Source organism: Embiotoca jacksoni, unplaced genomic scaffold (genome assembly GCF_022577435.1).
Source record: "Embiotoca jacksoni isolate LCO1_2020_lvr unplaced genomic scaffold, fEmbJac1.0.p SCAF_15, whole genome shotgun sequence".
Classification (NCBI taxonomy): Eukaryota; Metazoa; Chordata; class Actinopteri; family Embiotocidae; genus Embiotoca; species Embiotoca jacksoni.
This window is the reverse complement of record NW_027185285.1, coordinates 13,695,880-13,715,921: the sequence shown is the minus strand read 5'-3', so window position 1 is coordinate 13,715,921 and position 20,042 is coordinate 13,695,880. Positions and strand designations below refer to the sequence as shown.

Here is a 20,042-nt window from a genome sequence, read left to right as displayed (position 1 = left end):
CACAAACAAACAAAACACATCCTGTCACTTCAGCTTTTTCAGCAAGTTTTTTTTAATTATCATTGCTCGTATATATTTGAGAAGTTGATGACATCCCTACAGTTGTTGTTGGTGGTGTATCACATACTGGGATTTGGTGACATCATCAGTAGGTTTTGTGTCCATCCAATCATGTATCTCGAATTTATTTTTTGGGCATTCTCCTGCAGCCCTAACTGATGTCTAAAAAAATAATCATATTTCACTACTGTACACCAGTGTTTGACCTCAACCAGCCCCAATTAACATCAGATATTTTCAGTAATTATCTGAATAATCTGTCATCTTTCTTTCTTTCCTATCTAAATGTGTGTGACTCAAACAGGCAAATAGACTGGAAAAGAAATAAACGCCACCTGCCTTTCTCATAAATTCAGTGATAAATAGCAGTTAAAGCTTTCAGGGGAAAGGACTGAGCTGAAGGACTGCGGCTCTGCCAGTGAACGGAGGTGAGGGGAAGTTGTAGTGAAAGATAACGAGGAAGAGAGATTGAGTCATAAAGGAGGAAAGTTAGGCGAAAAGATGTGTGCAACTACAGAAATTTAAAAATAAAAAGAGAAAAAGTCAGATAAGGGGAAAGAGAACGTTGAGAAAAGTAGAAGAAATGAAAAGGGAGGAGAGTCTGATTGGAAGTCTGCCCTTGTATCGCACCAGGCGGCTAGTCAGTCTCAGTCAGTCATGGCACGTTGATTTTGTGTGTGTGTGTGTGTGTGTATTATTTCTGAACGCGGGGGAGAAATGGTGTCAGAGCAGAGGCTAACACATTTCCTTAACCTGCCACTGCCAGACAGTATACCAGCCATCACAAGTCGACAGATGTGGCAGAAGATGACAACATCTGTAAATAACTGCATATAAATGTGTGAGTATGTGCAGTGGTTTATTTTTTAGAGGATTTCCTGTTTATATGTTGCCATTTTTGGCAGTTCAAAAACAAAAAACTACAACAGTAAAACACATACAGTTCATATATCTTATCTTGATTACTGAATAATTTCCTTTAAAAAGCTGGATAACAGGTGCATTATATATGAGCAATACTTTCCCCTTTCATCACCGAGCTCCGGGGGCATCATTGAGAAAAATTATAAACTCTGCTAGTCTAAGCTTGCAGCTGGCGCCTGTGATAAAAAAAAAAAAAAAAAGGATTTAATAGATGAGCCATGCAATGTAGGAGAGGGATGAATATTGAGTCCAAGCAACAAGGAAACCACAGAAAGTGAACTCAGGGAAGTTCAGTAAATCACCTCAATGGACACATAATGCTTGCTGCTCCAGCTGCAGTTGCTGTTATTATCAGACATTGATTCATCCAACATTTTGTTTAAATTCCTCTAAACTACCAAGGTTAGCAGGGACATCAAAGTTCTCAACAAATAACAGGCTTGGAAACAAGAAAAACGTTACGGGCTGAATATGTGGATTGATACATTGCGGTTGTGTGTATCTGTTCAAAGAGCTGTGGAATCAGTAAATTAATTAAAATACTTCAAAAACAATAAAATGGACTGGCCCAAGAACAAAGATCCAACAGCAAGCTCCTTACAGCGTAGAAGGGAGAATGTCCTGATGAGCAGAGGTGAAAACACTCACCCTTTGTGCTCTCAACCTTATGTTCAAATGTTGTGCTTCTTTTCCCCATCCATAATCTGCCCTAGTTTTATATTTACCTCTATTAGGACATGAAATGTGGACACAGTATGTCATTGGAAAAGATGATGTTTGGCAAGTGAGTAAGAAAGCTGAGAATGTCTCGGGTGTCCAACCACCTGATAAAGTTTGGTCGACGACAGAAAGTCTGTGTTCCAAATGGTGTACTTATGTACTAACACTCAACACTATTTTGCGTGCATACATTTAGAAACATGCAGTACACCACAAGTACCAGGATGATTCACTCAAAACGGTCCAAAAAAGAATTGTAAAACGCTGGACATGTTCCACCCTAAACGGTCAAAACGAAGAAACTACTGCAGCATAAACCACTCAACTCTGTAACTATACTACACATACCAAACTTGTATTTTCCCCAGAATAGGACAGAATACAAATGCCAGCAATATTGAATGGGAAAATCTGCCAGTTTTGGGAATACACTTACTTGCTATGAATGACATGACAGGATCGATACCACTTTCATATCTGTACTGTAAATTTGAAGTTACAGCTTGCAGTCTATTAGGTTTGCTTGGGAGTAAGACTGGAAATACGGTGAAACCGATCTGCCATCCAGCTCCTCTAAAACTCACTAATTAACACATTGTGTCTCGCTTGTATAATTTGTACAAACCGTGACTTTTAATTAACAAGTTACGTCTCACTTCCACTGTTTTATTGCTTAAGTAATTTTAATTTGGCCTTTCAAGGTAACTTTCTGGAGTGTCTGCTGGTTAACAGGCAGCATCTTGGTCATGAAAGGACTGCAGGATGTTACTGTGCCAGACCAACCAATAAAAACAAGGAAAAGCCAGCTTTATATTCAGTGTATAGATTTACAGTCCTGGTAATAGAACGCCAAATGGGTCTCATATCACCTTGTTTTTTCATCATCGCCAGGTGGCATTTATGAATGGCATTGCCAATAATCTGCACTTTTGAACACCATCCTGTATGTTGACTAAAATGCTGGTGAAATGTAAGGAAATAAAGTGGTTTTAATGGACACTCCTACTCCCACCATATCCCATAATCCTCTCCCAATAGACATGAGCTGTTGGAAGACTAACATCCATCTAGCAGATCCAAAGCGAATATCTATTTCTGAAAATGCCAAAAGCTAATGAACAAAAGAAAAAAAAAAAGCATAGTAGGGAAATAATAAAAGCACAAAATGTACCTTGGACATGATTATTGGTGCCCCTGACTAATATTTTGTGGCAGAACCGCAGCAATGCAGCATCTAAATGTTTCTATTAGCTATCTAGATGCTTCTTGCATCACCTGCTGGTAGTTTCTGCCAGTTTTTCACTGAAATGCATTCAAACTCTGACTTATATTTTTTTTTTGCAATGGCAGATTTCAGCTCTTTCACAAGGGTTCCAATACATTTTAGGTCAGGATTAATTGTTGCCCAGTTTAAAACAGTTCATTCTTTTCCTTTTCAAACATTCTTTTGTGCTGCTGGATGTGTCCTTTGGGTTGTTGTCCTACTAAAAGAACCAATACCGTCACCTGAAACCTAGTTTTCTGACACTGGGTGATCCATTTCTCTCTAAAAAGCCTTTGTAATCTTTTATCATGGATTATTTGCCTTGGTGGAGGTCAGAGCTCTCTGAGTACTCTCTTAGAGTATCAAGGTTTCGCAAATAGTCATGCCCTTTTGTGTGTTTTATTGAATAGTGGTGTCCTCTTTGGCTTTCATCCATGGAGCTCTTGATTTAGTGTTTAGTGAATGATAGGGGTTGAAACCACCACTCGAGATTGCTCCAGGTCAGTCTGAAGCTCTTAGGATGTCCTGTGAGGTGTTTTTTCTACAATCTGCACCAACCTTCACCGACCTCTCTCTTCTCAGCACCACATCCGGAAGGCATCTTAACAGTTTTATGACTGTAATACGGTAATATTATAAAGTGTTGAAGTATAATTTCAAGATCTTTAGAGATCGCCTTTGGAATTGTTATTTCTTTTGATAATAGCATCTCTGATGCTCTCAAACAGCTCTCTTGTTTTGTGAAAAATAAAACTGGAAACACAGAGCTCACTTTTATGCAGTAAAACTGTTCACTGGTTAATTCAGGTCATGTGAACCCTGGAAATTAAAATTAGTTTTTTTTTATTTTGTTTCAGAAACTGATTTAAATTCATCCAAAGAGTGCCAATAATTGTATCCAGTGTACAGTTTATGTCTGTATTTTTGTTGCTGTTCAATTACTTTGGACGTTATGTTAAATGTCCTGTTAATACAAAATTGGTCCACTTGCATTTATTTCTGAGGACATTTTAAATTCTGTACTTAAAATTCAGGAGTGCCAATAATTCTGAGCAGGACTGTAAGAGTGGCATCAATTATTTTGTTGAAGGCTGTTTCATGCTTTACAAAATATGAAACAGCAGTCAGTATAAACAACATTTAAAATACTAAGACACATTAATAAAAGAGGGAAGCAAAGTAATACACACACGCACACACAAATCAAGTAAAAATAATGTTAGTATCTGACTCGTGATTAAGCAGAGTAATTGAGCATACTTTTCAAAATCTCAAATTACTTCTTAAAAATAATTTCACAGGTTATGAAAGCTGCATTGATAAAGAAAAAACATTTTAAACATCAGTTGAAACTAGCCAACCAGTTGTACAATATAATGTAAATACATAGGACAGCAACTAAAATGGTTTGACCAATCCATTTTTGTACCAATGATTACAATTCATTAGTATTGTTTGTTTACCAAACTGTAGTATTTTCAGTAATTCTATTACAAGCAGTGTTTGCTCGACGACATTAATACTTGGAAAGGGCAACGGTAGTTGAGCCAGACACAAGGAACTGAATAATTAATGTTCCACATCTATTTCTATGGTTTTATTTCTATGTGATCAACTTTCCCTGCTAAGAGGCAACAAATGCACCGACAAATCATTCCTATTGAAATCTGATGATGCATCACTTCCTGGTTTGAGTTGTGACACCCACCTGGTTCTGAATGTAGACGTGAACTCTTTCAAGCATCCCCTCACAGGTGTACTCGTAGGGCAGGAACGGCTTCACCTGCAGACACAGATGTGTGCACAGATGAAGAAACAGTGAAGCAGTGTGTGTGTGTGTGTGTGTGTGTGTGTGTGAGAGTGAGTGTGTTTCCAAAGAACCAAGCCATTGTAATTACAGGAACTGAGCATCTGATTGTTAATCAAAGTTGACGTATTCATTAGCGTAATTGTGAAAGGCTTATATCATGCCACAAGCCTCACATTAAAATCAATGACCTAATACATCACAGGTGACAGCTTTAAAAATTGATTTCATTATTTTTTAGTGATGACCACATCAATATGTCAAACAATGGATTGCACTAAGAGCGGACCACAGGTCATGCAGCACAGAGGAGGTGGTTTCGGTGTATTCTGGGTCCTTTGGGTGCAGTTATCAGTGTAGCTGTAAAGGCCCGTCACTCATTGTCTGATTTTTGATGGCAGACAATGGTTTAAAATTCGCTAAGAAAACACTGATCAATAGCATTTCCTCTGTGATGTAATACTTCAAGCAAATAGGCTCATGACAGGGAGAAAAAAAATAACCATCGGTCCATATCTCTGGAGACAGGTTTATATTTATCATTGCATTTTTAATCCTACTGTGGTTTGATGACATTAGTAACTATGAAATATACCAGGAAACAATACATCCTGTGAGGATCTGAATGTCTCCCACGGTGCCTCAAGTGAGATCTCACTGTTTACTAGGCTTTTAAATTGATAAATGGCTCCTTTTAGTGTTGTGTTCCTTTTAGCACTCTCTTATTACTTTATTTCATCTGAGTTTAATGAAATGTATCTGGCACTTCATCAGCTATTCTGCAATGCAATTTGCCTTTTGGGCATCTTTATGTAATAGAATCCGTGTCAGAGAGGGGAAAAAAAATGCTTCATGGAGGGTGATTTGAATTCAGCAGCAGAAAACATTCTTTAAATGACTGTACAATATATATAGCACAACTGACTGCATTGCTTGGCTCCCAAAATATGAGCAACATTCATTATTTCCTTTCTATGATCGATGACCGAAAATGAAACTTCGTCTCTGCTCCTGAGGCAAGTTCTGTGGTCTAGCAGCAATTTCCAGAAAAAGAAAATCACATTAGCCCAGCTGGCGAGGAAGATCAGGCAGGTGTTCCAGACATTTTAGTACTTCTTTATCAGTTAAATGTTTGTTCGCTTCCGTCAGACACTGTTGACATGGTGCCATTAAAATCCCAGCCAACAGTTTCTCAGACTGACAGAAGTTGTCAACAACATGAGCAGCAGCACTGTTTGTCAACAAACCTCACCAAAACCTGAGTAAAAAACATTAAGTGAAATATAGACGTAAACTCACTATGTTACCGAGACATACATAATCCTATATAAGGATTTGTGTCATTAAGCTTAAACATTACTGAACTGTTACTATCCAGAGTTTTGGGAAATGCAGATAATTGCTCCTACCAAGAGATAGATGACAAAATCAATACCCTTTCATGTTTGCAATGTAAATATGAAGCTACCACCAGCAGTTGGTTAGCTTAGCATAGCACAAAGACCTTGAAAAGGAGGAAACGGGTAGGCTGGCTCTGTACAATGGCAGCAAAATCCACGCACCAGCTCACGAAACCGAAAATATAACCAAAAGGAACCGGTTGCCAGGCAACTAACGGAGACAACAGGAAGTAACTGCTCTGAGCCAATAAACAATCTGACACACAACCTCTGAAAAATAGAACATTTTGGATTTTGTGCAGATAAAATATACAATATGTGTTAATGAGTGAGCTATAGAGGGGTAGTCAGATTTTGTAACAGATCAGGCTGGCTTTCAGCTAAACAAACAAGTTGCTTGCAGAAACTTTATATTCATCATTCTTTTAACTTTCAATAAAAAAAAAAAAAAAAAAAAAAAAAAAAAAAAAAATCCCCAAATGTCTCACTTTCTGTGCTCAAACATTTTCAGCATTTATTGTGATCTGTTGTCTTGTAGGATTTTTAAGTAGTAGCTGTACTAATACTCCACAGTCACAAATGACAAATAATATATTTTTAATTCCACATTATCTATTTAAACTATACATGAATGTGGCAGCTATGATTGTCCAGCTCAAAGAAAATAAAGTCCCACTCTTTTCTGCTCTACTAGTTCCACTTTCAGACTTCAAATTAAAACTTGCTCATTGTGTGTGATTATTGTTTTTCCCTCCCTTTGGATGCACTTTTTAAGCACTTACCAGTGCCACAACAGCTACTTCATTTGGTCTCTATCACCAGGAAACACACGGTCTATTTAACACACCTGGCAGGTGGAGGCACACATGCTTCTCGACACCACGAGAGCCCTGGCAGTGGCTCTGTGTCGTTCTGGTGACAGATTGAGCACAGTGTGATTGATTAACACGATCTGCTGTGGACAATGCTCATTGCCTGTGGGGATGGCCTCTGGAAAGCTGCCATGTAAACCCAGGTGTGGGCACAGTTTACCTACTGAGCCGCTCAATATCTCAAGCAATTAGGAGTGCGAAGAGCAGAGAGAGAGCCAGCTAAGCATTTTGCTGTAATGTCGGATGTCATGATTAAGAGCTCTATTAAAGGCTGAGGGCTTCAAAAGTGGGTCAAACCAGCTGGTAGAGGGGTGTGCGAGAGCAAATTATGCTCTCACCTACGCCATTATGCAGCAGTGAGTGCCGTGGTAGGCTATAATTTTAGAAGACCATTATTTTGTTGAATGAGTGGTGCTAAGTTTGGATGGCAAACGCCCAAAAAAAAAAGGGCATACATTGATCCTCATGATTTCACGGATGGTTGCATCAAACTCTTCAGAGTTATTGAAGTCGATAGTGATGACATGTGGCCTGCCAATATACTGCTCGGCGTAGGGATGCTGAGAGGACACCTGAGGAGGGCATAAATGGAATATATTCACAATCACAGTTAACAGCAACTCCAAGATCAGATAGTGGTGTTGTGGAGTGCACTTTATTTGTACGATGAATAATATGAATCCTAAAGTAAGTTCACTGTTTTTTAAGTGGATATCTACCTTCCTGGAAGTAGGCTTCCCTCTGAAGAAGTCGTGATTGAGAGAGCTGTGAGGGGGATTAAATTTAGGTTGGAGAAAGACGCAGCCATTGGCTATCGCTTCCAAAGGGGCAGGGCCTTCATATGGGAAGCCAAATCCAATGAAGAGCTGGTCAAGAAAATGAGAAAGAACAGGAGATTTATCAGGTCAATACTAATAGAAGATTTAGTTCAACTGTACAAAAGCATTATAACTTAAAACAGTTCATTATGATGTAGAAATTGTGCATGCAAACATTTTATGAGCTCAGGAAACAAGCGTCAGTCATGTAAACCCACCTTGGCCTTTCTGAGGAGCTGCTGCAGCTCCTGCTGAGGCAGCAGGCCGTGGTTCTTCACAAAGGCAGGCACCTCTGGGGGACGCTGCGTCTCATAGTAAACTGTCCCATGGATCTCCATGTAACGATGCAGAATAGCCAGGAACTTTTCTTTCCCCTTTGAGACGTACGGGGGAGGCAAAATGAGTTAAGCACTTGAAGAGGGGCTCAGCTAAGTGACTCATTTATCAGTGCAAACACTTCTAAAAAGGTGAGTCATCTCATTTGCATTCAAATTTGCATTTTGTCACTCCTCTAAATCCCAATTAGTACATTTTATTTTCGTGTTTGGCACATATTGCCATTATTTTTAAGACTGTTCTGAAAGACGCAAGACATCTCTGGAGCAGTATTTGCCACGATGATTTAGTTCAAAATTAAAGACTCTATCACTTTAGGATAAGGGTACATGAATAATCATGAATTCATGCATATCTTCAGCATTACTTCATGCATTAATATCTCATTAATCATTCATGATCTCATGTATGAACAACACATTATATAAAGCGTTAATTAAGGTGAATTTTCATCAATTACATTACATTTCATTTCATTTAGCTGACGCTTTTATCCAAAGCGATTTACAATAAGTACATTTTAACCATGAGGGTACAAATTCAGAACAACAACAATCAAGAAAGTATAATCAATGACTATGATTTATTAAGCATGGTCATGATGAATTTTCTACAAAACATTTTGGGACAGTTTTTGGCCATTTTGCTGCAGTGTATTACACATAGCCATTTGGAAAAGCGCAAAAGAAAAAAAGCCCAAAGCTGTTGAGGGAGACTGAAGTATCACCCCAACCTGTGCACAAGTATCGGTTGATTAAATTAGGTGAGCGGAAGCAGATCTAATGAGCCGACTGAGCAATTACATCATGATCTTGGTAACTAATAGTACCTGTGGATTTTTAATGGATCACAAAAGACTGATATTCAACATACATCTTCTGTGTCACCCTGAGGGGACAATTTTCTGGATTTTTTTTTTTTTAATAAATGAGTTTATCTAAAAAAAAATCTGGGGGAATGTTATGAATTATTTACGAAAGCTTCGAGGTATGAATCATTTATAAATGTCATCTGAGTGTTATGCCACATTTTTCATTTTGTGCTGTTGTGTTAGAGTATCATGGTGATGAAATCATACTTTCTTTTACTTAAAGGTATAATCCATGTAAAATCTGTCACCACAAAGAATTGAAAGAGGTCTGCAAAATAAGAACTGCAGCTGTGGACAACTTGTGAATTATAACTGTATCCTGCTATCATGGTGAAATATAAAGTATGTATTAAATGTTTTTTTATATTCAGCATTCTTCTAGCTCTCATTAAAAAAAACACATTTCCCAGAATGTCTCACTTTCTGTGCTCAAAAATATATTCTACAAATGTACAGCATTTCTTGTGATCTGTTGTCTTGCTGGATATTTAAGTAGTAGCTGTACTAATACTCCACAATCACAAATGACAAATAATATATTTTTAATTCCACATTATCTATTTAAAATATACATGAATGTGGCAGCTATGATTGTCCAGATCAAAGAAAATAAAGTCCCACTATTTTCTGCTGTACTATTTCCATTTTCAGACTTCAAATTAAAACTTGTTCATCGTGTGTGATTATTCAAAGTTTAAAAACATGTATTTCATAGGATAATCCTCCTACATTAGAATATTTTGGCCAGGTCTAAATGTTGGATGAAAAACTTTAAATTATTGTGAGGAGGTCTGTTGACACATTGTGAAATTATTGTTTCCTGAACTAAAATGTAAATGTTCTTATTCATATATGTGTGCCTACACAACTGAAGTGGAACACAACATATTTTCCAGGCAACAGAACAGACTAAGAACACCCTCTGTTTGAGTTTTGGCATTTGGAGAATCAATGATGGCAGTGAGAAGCAGGTGTACTCACTTGAAGCTGTGTGAATCCATCAATGATGCATCATGAGATGATGAATACAAATAGTTCAGTGAGAACAGGAGTAAGAACAGCAGAGAAGTGAATCAAAAGATGCAGATATGGAGGAAAAAGGGACAACATGACAAAAAGTATTATTCAGTCTCATTTCAGAGGACCTTTACAGGCTCCAAATCTCTAATTATGAACCACCAGCCTGAGGAGGAGGATGCTGCTTCAGAGGAGGGCGTGTCCTCTGTCTGGAGAGACCCCGACACTTTACTGGCTTTTACCCAGCAATCTTTCACATTCACAAATCTTAACAGGGAATGCTATGGCAGTGTAGGAACAAAGCAGCAACCAGACTGAAGCGAAGCAAAGCTTGAGGGAGGCTGCAGCACACTTCAAAGTTACAGGAAGAGCGAGAAACCTTGGCAGTCACTCGGAGAGAAAATTTACTCTTAACAAAAACAATTGTTCCTCTACCATCCCGCTTCAGGCCAGATTCCTGGAGGGGGGAACTTGTTTGCAGGAAATGTAAAATATAGTGGGAAAGTGATATTTAGTTCAATTCTCCAAATGTATTGTGCATCCTAATTTTATCACATTCAAACACCTTTGAAAGCATTAATAGTATATAACATATAGTTATAACTATGGTAAAAATGTCCCCCTTACAGAAACAACATAGTCACAGCATGTTATGAATCCTGCAAAAATATTTTCTTACTCTCACAAACTCTAAATGGGCTACAAAAATGTGCTAAATTTATAGACATGTTTTTTCAGGGGTTATGGACTCATACTGACCTTCCACATGCTGGATTCTTTCCCATACACAACCGCCATATTGTTAACCTTGTTCCTCTGAATATTCAGTCTCTCTGTCTCATTCAGCTCCTCTGCCACAAAACCCATAAAGGAGTTGTCTGGAGTGTGGGCTGCCAAGGACAAACAAAGTTATTGGCTACACAGAGTTCCAAGTCCATTTAATGTTTTTAAAAAAATTAGTTATACTATACTGTTGTGGAGATTCCAGGCTAGATTTCCTAATGTTGTTTTTCTTATTACAATCTTTTTTTACAGTGAAACACAAAAATTGGTGCATTTACTGGGGTTGAAGTCGCGTCTGTATTCTGATGTTGAGAAATTTTGATCCGTTTACTTGAGCTGTATCTGTGTGGTTGACAATGTCAGTGCTAGCTTCAGTTTTGGCTCTCAGCTTTTAGGAAATAAAACAACACTATGAATGATCGCAGACAGAAAGGAAATGTTTTACAGCAGCAATTTGTCAAGTGGAAGGAGAGAGATACGGTATTTTCAGTCAATTCTCCAACCTGAGATGAAAGCTGACATCTTTCAGTGTCAGGCTTTGTGATAACAGTGAGCATTTTGGAAACAGCGGGGCTGCCCATTGTCGCTGAATTAATTGGAGACTTGTGCAAACATCTGAGGTTTCTCCTACCACCAATTTCACAAAATGTGTCATGATTGTGTGTGTTTGTGTGTGTGTGTGTGTGTGTGTGTGTGTGTGTGTGTGTGTGTGTGTGTGTGTGTGTGTGTGTGTGTGTGTGTGTGTGTGTGTGTGTGTGTGTGTGTGTGTGTGTGTGTGTGTGTGTGGCTGGTGGTGCTCGGCCACAGTAGGAGGCTTTCGGCATCTGTGGAGGCACAGCTGTTGAGTGAGTTCTCTGTCTGGTGCCTCAAAGCCTCGCCTCTGAGAGCTTGAGGTCTTTTTCAGCTCTGTCACATAAACACACGTGTACACGTGTCCATGTACATGCATCAAAACACAATTGATTTATACTCAACTGTGAAAATTCAAGCTCACATTTGATTGGACAGCTACCACGAGCAGACACACTGTCAATACTCAACCTCAATAAGAGCAGATTTGAAATCTGTGTTAGAGAAATAAAATGATAAGTCCACGTACGAAACATGGTCATGTACTGCTGCCCACGGAGGTTCCAGTAGCCCCAGTTGGTTCTGTAGCCATGCAGAGTGGCGTACTCCTCGTGGTTGTAAGCAGGCTCGGTGCCGAAGGTGTCAATCACTCGGATGTGGCACCTGGGATAAAAGAAGAAGAAACAGGCTGAGCTAAAATTAGAACAAAGTCGTCTCTTGCTTTCGAATAATACTTCTTCCCCTAAACGACTGAGACAAACTGCAAAATCCCATTTACCTTGTTGTGCTTCACCACAGCGGCACACAACACAATAAGTCTACATAATAACATGCTCAGAGAGCACTCAGGACAACATGGACAAGAAAACAAACAGTATTAGTCTCTTAGTCTCTGTGCTATAACAGTGTCTTGTAGTCAGAGTCTCTGGTTGTAAAACTGTCAGAGGTGATGGGTGTCTGTGTCCTCTGTCAGCCTCCCCTCACTGAGAAGAGATCACACAGGCCTCAAGGTGAGACAACCGCGGCCTTGTTTTCCAGCCACCACAGGGCCCACTGCTGGAAAACATCACAACACAATCTGGACTAAACTGAATCAGAGTCCAACACATGCACCGTTACTGTTCTCAGAAACAAGTTTTAAGATGATGCTAATCTGCCTTTTCATGTGCAAGTCTCTTTTGATAGACAGGAACATCCTTAAAATTCCCTCTGATAATGTCGAGGCAACATATGATGAACAGGGAATAGATTACTCTGCTTTGACCACATTAACACTGAAACATCCTAAAATATGTTCAAGACTTCTCAGATCAAACGACTAAACAGAAAAACTGGGATAGGACATTTAGTTAACGATGAGTTGCTTGAAAGAAGACATACAGACAATTACTTTAAGCACTTAATCAGCAGTAAATATTCACACCGAGAAATCAAAAATAAATTGATGTAATCCAATCTGACAATCTGAGAAGATTCATCAATGCCCCGCATCTCTAATCGGTGTGAGGGCTGCAGAGGAAATGAAAGTATCGGTGTGTGACTCAGTGACAGCTGAGGAGTGCTAGTTGATCAGCTGACCTTGAACTGATGCTGATTGGAATCAGCGGAGGATTTAGCTGCTGTCGTGTTTTTGAGAATTCAAAATGAAGCAGAATCAAGTTTCATTCTTGTGAAATGCTTCTCAGTGACTTAATGAATGCAGCACCCTTCTCCTCTCATACATTCAGTGAAAAAAGGGATGAAAACAAAATGTGAGGAGGAACACAATATATATAACCACAATATCACAGCCCAAATGCTTGGCCTTTTTTCACACTTTGACGATTTGTTCTGTTCCATTTTCAGAAACTAGATGTTTTGGCCAGAGTTTCAGTTTGCATTAAAAGCTGTTTGCTTTGTTTTTTGTTTTTTTGTTTGGACAGGAAAAAAAAAAGAAGATTTGCTTGTTTACTGTGAATGTTCCAGCAGTGCCCAGCTGGAACAAAAGACAAAAACTTTACCAACTGCATTTATTGTCAGAGAACAGAGTTTGCAGCCGCTCGCAGGGGTGAAAAAATGTTGGCTTGTTTGAGCTTCTTCAGATAAATGAGCTGTGTTTTCTTATAGTGAACACAACTAAGCAGATAACATATGCAGAGATGCACAGGGGGAGTTTGTGAATATGAGATAAAGGGAAGTGACAAAAACCCAGAAGTCTGCACCTGGGTCATTGATTAGTGTTTAGAAAAAGAGATTCATGCTGATGCAGAGTGAAGTTTCCAGCCCAGTGTCTAGCAGCCTGTAATGCAAGTGTTTCATCAGGGAAGCCATTACTGTTAACAGAACGCAACACAAACAAACATCACACCTAAAACATAAAGAAATGTTTTTGAAATCAGAAACACAAAAAGAGAAAGATTGAAAAAAAAAGAAAAAAGGACTGACTTGTGCTTCCTCAGTGAAAGACCCATGTGCTGCTTCATTTGCTGCAAGCCGTGGTAGTCGGTGTAGATGAGGTCAAAGGGTAGAGGTCCAGTCAGAGGGCAGCTTCCTCTTCCTGGAGGGACACCCAAAAACCTGCACACAGGATAGATGAGCTCTCATCATTACGGAGAAAAACAAAGGGCAAAAAGTTGCAAAATCGATACACATTGAAGTCAGTGTGAGGAACCTTTAAACTAGTTGGAACAATTTAAGCAGGGTTGTGCTGTAGTAAACCAGCAGCCAAACCAAAACCAGTAGATCTCACAACTGTCTATTAATTATTTGTTTCAATATATGCTCGCCATGTTCTGTATGAACACTGCAAAACTAATCAAAAAATAATAAAATAAAAATCGGTCACAGAAAATATTGCAGTTCCTGTTTTGTAGTTATTGTGCAGGTGAATTAATTCTTGCAGAGGGAACTTACAGTCAGTGTAAAGTAAATTCAGAGATTTCTTTCCAGACTTATGAGACACTACAAGGTGTGCATGAGTTCAGTGTGGTTGGAAGAGACAGAGAGTGAGCAGAAGACAGGAAGAATGAAAGAGCCCCAATCACGTTGTGAAGCATGTCAGTGCTCTCTGCGAGACGGCAGAGCCATTCAAGCGTACAACACAGTTCAGCGCTACCGGGCAGCATTGTCTCACAATAGGGAGTCGTCCAATTTGTGTGCACAACTTGTTCCGACTCACACGGGAAAACACACATATTATCACACTCTCATTTGACCACACATATTTGGCAGACACAAAGGGATTGTTGCTTTCAAGCATTTTTTGTGCAGAATGCCATCCAGGCACTTAACACATAATGTTGGCTTCAGGAGTGCAACATCAGTCCTTTGTGTGCGCTGTTGCAGCTCACATTCTTGTTTTTCTTTACCATAATAATGAGTGCATTACAATGAAGGGGATGAGGAAAGCATTGATTAGAACAGGACTGCTTTATATTTGAATCCTGTCTTGTTTTTTAAGTGCTGCCTTAATTTGCACACACGCCGACTTTTTGGAATTCTGTGTATATTTTAAATTCTTTTCCGTATTAAAATGGTTCTCGTGTTGCTATCCTGTGTCTGGTTTAATCAGCCTCGATATCAAAAATCTGCTGCCTGGATGAAAAAACAAACTGAGGGGAGTAGTTATAAAAGAGCCTTTGGTTACCTAAAACAGGAGAGACAGCACATGTAAATTTGTTGTCTGCTATGACAAAGTACAGTGCAGCTTCAGAGCACTCTGCTTTCAGTCGGGATCAAGGTAGCACTTTGAGAGAAACGCAATCAAGCACCTTTATTTCCATTACAGGAGAAAGTGGTGCTTTGTCAAACTTCAGCAGTTCTTAAGAAGTACAACTCAGTACAAAACAGCACAGCAGAAGAAGTGAGGAGGATGTGCAGATCTGTAAAATCCTCTGCACACTCAGGAGAGCTCGCAGCCTGTCAAGATAATGTGACATGAAACAATCTGAGGCAGTTTGTGGAGAACAAACTCCAGTATGAGGACATTGAGTTATATTCATTCTATGGAGGTTTACCAGAACGGTATGCATAACTTCTACCGACCTAAATCTGACTGTTATGAATCTAAATTCAACACAAAATTTAAATCTTGACACAGAAATGAAAATTATACCAGTCTATTAAATGTAATGAGAATCTGTTTTTTTTGTCTTTTGAATTGCTCACAAGACCATTTTTGGCTACAGATTTGTTATGATGAAGTTTGATATCTTTGCTATTTTAGGCATTTAGGATCAAAACACAATAATGAGACAAAATGTAGCGGATTAGATTCATATTCAGGGCACCACTTTCTGTCTAGCAGAAAGAATCAAGATTTAATTTTAATAGGCTGTATAGGCCAATATGCAAGTGATCAGTCGATATAGCCTGAACCGTGACTTCTGCATTCAGGGACTTCTTTCAATATCTTCCAGGAAATACACAAAAACAAGTGCTTGGTCTACAAGGATATATATTGAACAATATTTAGAATAAACTATATGAATATATATTGCAGTGTATGGATCATGGATGTGATGAACAGGATTTCTAAACTATAGTGGAGTGATGGTGGGAAGATTAGGTTAGATTAGGTTATTGAAAACGGAGCTAGTTCCTGACGTAAATGAGAGATTTAAGTCATTTAGAATTGGATAAATCAGCTATCAGACAGCAACACAATGAATCAAAGTAGTCAGACAGATTCTGCCGACTGGAGTGTGGTCCCAGTCGTCTGGAGTTTGGCGTCATGTTGTGGGTTTTCACTCCCGCAGCTGGCGTCCCGTCCAGGCTTCTTCTGCTGGTCCCGTTGGGACTTGTTTAGGATCGATGACCAGGGTGCAGTGATGCAACAGCTGTCAGTTTTGGCAAAAAGGATCTTCTGAGCTTAGTCCAGGTTGAGAGATGACTGGATTTATCCTTACTGCGTTATCAAAAATACTTCTTATGATAAAAGCTTTGGTTGATGACCTTGTGTTTGGGCTCACTGTCTTGTTGCAGGATGAAGGTCTAGCCAATGAGATCAGAGGGATAGCTGGACAAATGTGTCCTTACATTCCTGAATTCATTCTATTGCTGCCGTCATCAATACAGCCGCTTCCATATATACATGTCCAGGCCATTATATGACCATCTCCATGTGTCTTTGATGAGATCAGGTCTAATAGTTTGAATCATTGGCACTTCCTGTCTTTCTCCATGCCGTTGGCTTTCCATCACTTTGACTGAGATGAATTTTGGTCTCATTGTTCCAGAAAAGATTTGGCTTCTTCATCTAATTTTAAAGGGGTTTTCTGATGTCAGCTGCAGGTTTCTGTTAGTGACCCGTCCTGTGTTTATTTTGAAGTGCACCAGTGGTTTCCTTGGTTGTTTTTTTCCTTCAAAACTTTCCAAACCGTTGTACTTCATATATTCTGTTGCTTTGTTTTTACTTCTGACAGATGAGCTGTTTTCTGTCATAGTCCGTTCTCTGGTCTTCATGTTGATGTATGCCTTCTGGCTTCGAATGTAATCTGAACAGATGAAAAGACTGAAATCATGGCTAGACACCCACTTCTCTTTTATATGGGATCAAAAGGAAAACAGAAACACCTGGGCGATGAGTTACACCTGTCAATCAGTCAGTAAACTTACTTTTGGACACCTGAAATTGATCCGCACAACACAACCATTTCTGTGAAATAGTAAAATGCATGTGAAGACCATCAAATTAAAGTTGATAATCCTTACTTCTGTCTCATACGTACTTATCTTTTGGTTTCAAATCCAAACACCTTCAGTTAATGGCAAACAATTCAGATTTTGTTGTATTGTTAGCATAGTCTCCAGCAGGCGATGGCCTCCACCATGGATGCCCCTTGTCACCAATCCTGCTTGTGATTTCAGATTTCAAGGCAAAGCTGGGGGGACGAGTATGTTCACTTTGGGGGTCTTAGGATTGCTTCTCTGCCATTTGCAGATGATGTAGATCTGTTGGCTTCATCAGACCTTTCAGCATGTGCTGGGGTGGTTTGCAGCCAAGCATGAAGTGGTGATGATAGTCAGCACCACCAAGTCCGAGATCATGTTTCTCTGCCGGAAAATGGTGGATTGCTCCCTCCGGGTTAATGTCTTGACCTAAGTGAGAGAGTGAGTATTTCAGAGTCTTGTTCACAATTGAGAGTAGGACGGAGCAGGAGATTGAAAGGTGGATCGGTGCGGCGTTGGCTGTAAAGCGTGCGATGTTTGAGGCCATTTTGGTGAAGGGGGAGTTGAGCCAGAAGGCAAAGCCTTGAATTCACCACTCGATCTATGTTCAGACCCTCAACAATGGTCATGAGCTTTGAGTACTGAGTGAAAAATTTAGATCGCGAATACATTCGACTCAGCCTTAGAGATATGGTAGGCAGTTTATTCAATTTTCTCATGCATTGTGCACCCATATTACTGACACACTAATATCTAATATTTAAAAAGTATTATATGTGAAATTATAACAAAGAAGAGCCTGCTAAGGCTTTTGTTTCAACATGAATGACCACATCTTCTCATCAAAGGAAAGTGATCAATGACAACATCCCTAAAAAAGACGGGGGCAAACAAAGTAGCTCTGAGGAAGTACTGAAAGTGGAAGTAGAGGAGAAAAGACTGATCAGTCAGTGTTGGTTGAGAAAGTCTTCAGTGCTGTCAAACTGTTTTCTCTTTGTTAAAGTTCCTGCAGCTGGACTCACAGATCCATGACCTCACACTCTCTCCTGCGACCTGGCTCAGAAACACCTCTTGCACAAGCCAGCATCCACAAACATAAATACCTGCAAAACAAGAGACCATCGATCTTTGCTTTGGACAGGGAACAAATTCAGCCGCGTGGATACAGGCGTGGCGGCCGGTTCCCCTACAGTAGATGGGATAATGAGCGCGAGTGTGTCAGCCAACGGTGCTCAAAGCTGCTGTTTCATCAGTCAAAGGTACACACCCGGGCAATTCAGTGCTTACGCAAAAAAAAAAAAAAAAAAAAAGGTTTTACACTTCAGCTGTATTTTTGTTCTTTGTGCTGTGTGCAGCCAGGTGGATACAATACAGTCTGACTGACAGGATCTGTACATCAGTAAGGCCCTGATTCAGGCGAACAAGTGTACAAGAAAGTAAACATCATCTGTATGCTAATGTATTACGTGTTTTACAAAGGGGAGAAAGGAACGAGTTTTTGAAAGACGCCTTTTTAAACAGGTTAACGGGCTCAGGAAAAACATCAATTAAGATATTATATTTTATAGAAATCACATCTTTAACTCTTTAATATATTTTTATATTTTGCTAAATCAGGAATAATTTTCTGTAGCTAGCCTCTTTAAACGCAGAACTCACCCACATTGTAGATATACTGTACGTTAAAGTGGGGAAATAGTCAAATTTAAACAAGCATGATCGAACAAGACTTTGAATCTACAGCCGATCTGCAAGGATGTACTAGAGATAAATACGATTATTAGCATGCATGTTCACAGTGGCGATTCTAACGTGGCTTATATGATCAAATGCCCTTGTGGATTAGTCTATGTATAAAATATCTAATTCATTAAAATAGGGAATGAGTGAACTCAAAATGATAGGAATGATAGAGATTACCTAATGGCAGTATGACCTCAAACATGACAAGTCATCCTTCATGTTTCAGGGCACTGAAGGTGACTCTGACAGAGAAGTTGATGAAATTTATATACTGTACAAGATATTTCATTTACTAAATTATCCCCTACATGTTTGAACAATGAGAGCCCAAGGCAATTCATGCTCTACAGAGGTTGGGAATGAAACAAATACTGTATTCGTGGTACATTAAAGATATTTCATGAGGTTGCACAGCTTTGAGTGACTACTCGGTCGATGTTTTCATTAATTTCTGCAAATATTTTTGTAAATAGACATCTGTTAATGTCTTGTTTGGTTATGTACACATAGCACCAACATTCCCACATGAGAATAACTGCCCCACACCTGTACACATTAAACAACCCTGGAAAAAATTAAGAGACCACTTCAAAATGATCAGTTTCTCTGGTTTTACTGTTTATTGGTATGTGTTTGAGTAAAATGAAAAGTTTTGTTTTATTCTGACATGATTTCCTGTCAGTAACATCGGCAACTGTCTCACACGGAGGGGAGGGCCCCTACAGCAGTGTGTTTGTTTATCCCAAATTTCAAATAAAAATATTGTCATTTAGGGCATTTATTTGCAGAAAATGACAACTGGTCAAAATAACAAAAAAGATGCAGTGTTTTCAGATCTCGAATAATGCAAAGAAAACAAGTTCATATTCATTTTTAAACAACACAATACTAATGACTTAAGTTGGGAAGAGTTCAGAAATCAATATTTAGTGGAATAACCTTGATTTACAATCACAGGTTTCACGCGTCTTGGCATGCTCTCCACTAGTCTTTCACATTGCTGTTGGGGGACTTTATGCCACTCCTGGCGCAAAAATTCAAGCAGCTCGGCTTTGTTTGAGGGGTTGTGACCATCCATCTTCCTTTTGATCACATTCCAGAGGTTTTCAATGTGATTCAGGTCTGGAGATTGGGCTGGCCATGACAGGGTCCTGATCTGGTGGTCCTTCATCCACACCTTCACTGACCTGGTTGTGTGGCACTCAAAA

The 20,042-nt window shown here is 39.2% G+C and overlaps 1 protein-coding gene across 1 annotated transcript in view; it reads right to left on the bottom strand.

Annotated features, from left to right (window-relative positions):
* Positions 1 to 20,042, bottom strand: part of LOC138198357 (alpha-1,6-mannosylglycoprotein 6-beta-N-acetylglucosaminyltransferase B-like) — a 63,774-nt gene that overhangs the window by 3,523 nt on the left and 40,209 nt on the right. The window contains exons 9-16 of the mRNA XM_069149733.1: positions 13,867 to 13,998; positions 11,972 to 12,105; positions 10,849 to 10,979; positions 10,054 to 10,059; positions 8,084 to 8,239; positions 7,767 to 7,913; positions 7,503 to 7,619; positions 4,677 to 4,751 (exon numbers count right to left, since the gene is read on the bottom strand). Of these exons, the coding sequence (XP_069005834.1) occupies positions 4,677 to 4,751; positions 7,503 to 7,619; positions 7,767 to 7,913; positions 8,084 to 8,239; positions 10,054 to 10,059; positions 10,849 to 10,979; positions 11,972 to 12,105; positions 13,867 to 13,998 (898 nt within the window). The remainder of the gene's footprint in view (positions 1 to 4,676; positions 4,752 to 7,502; positions 7,620 to 7,766; positions 7,914 to 8,083; positions 8,240 to 10,053; positions 10,060 to 10,848; positions 10,980 to 11,971; positions 12,106 to 13,866; positions 13,999 to 20,042) is intronic.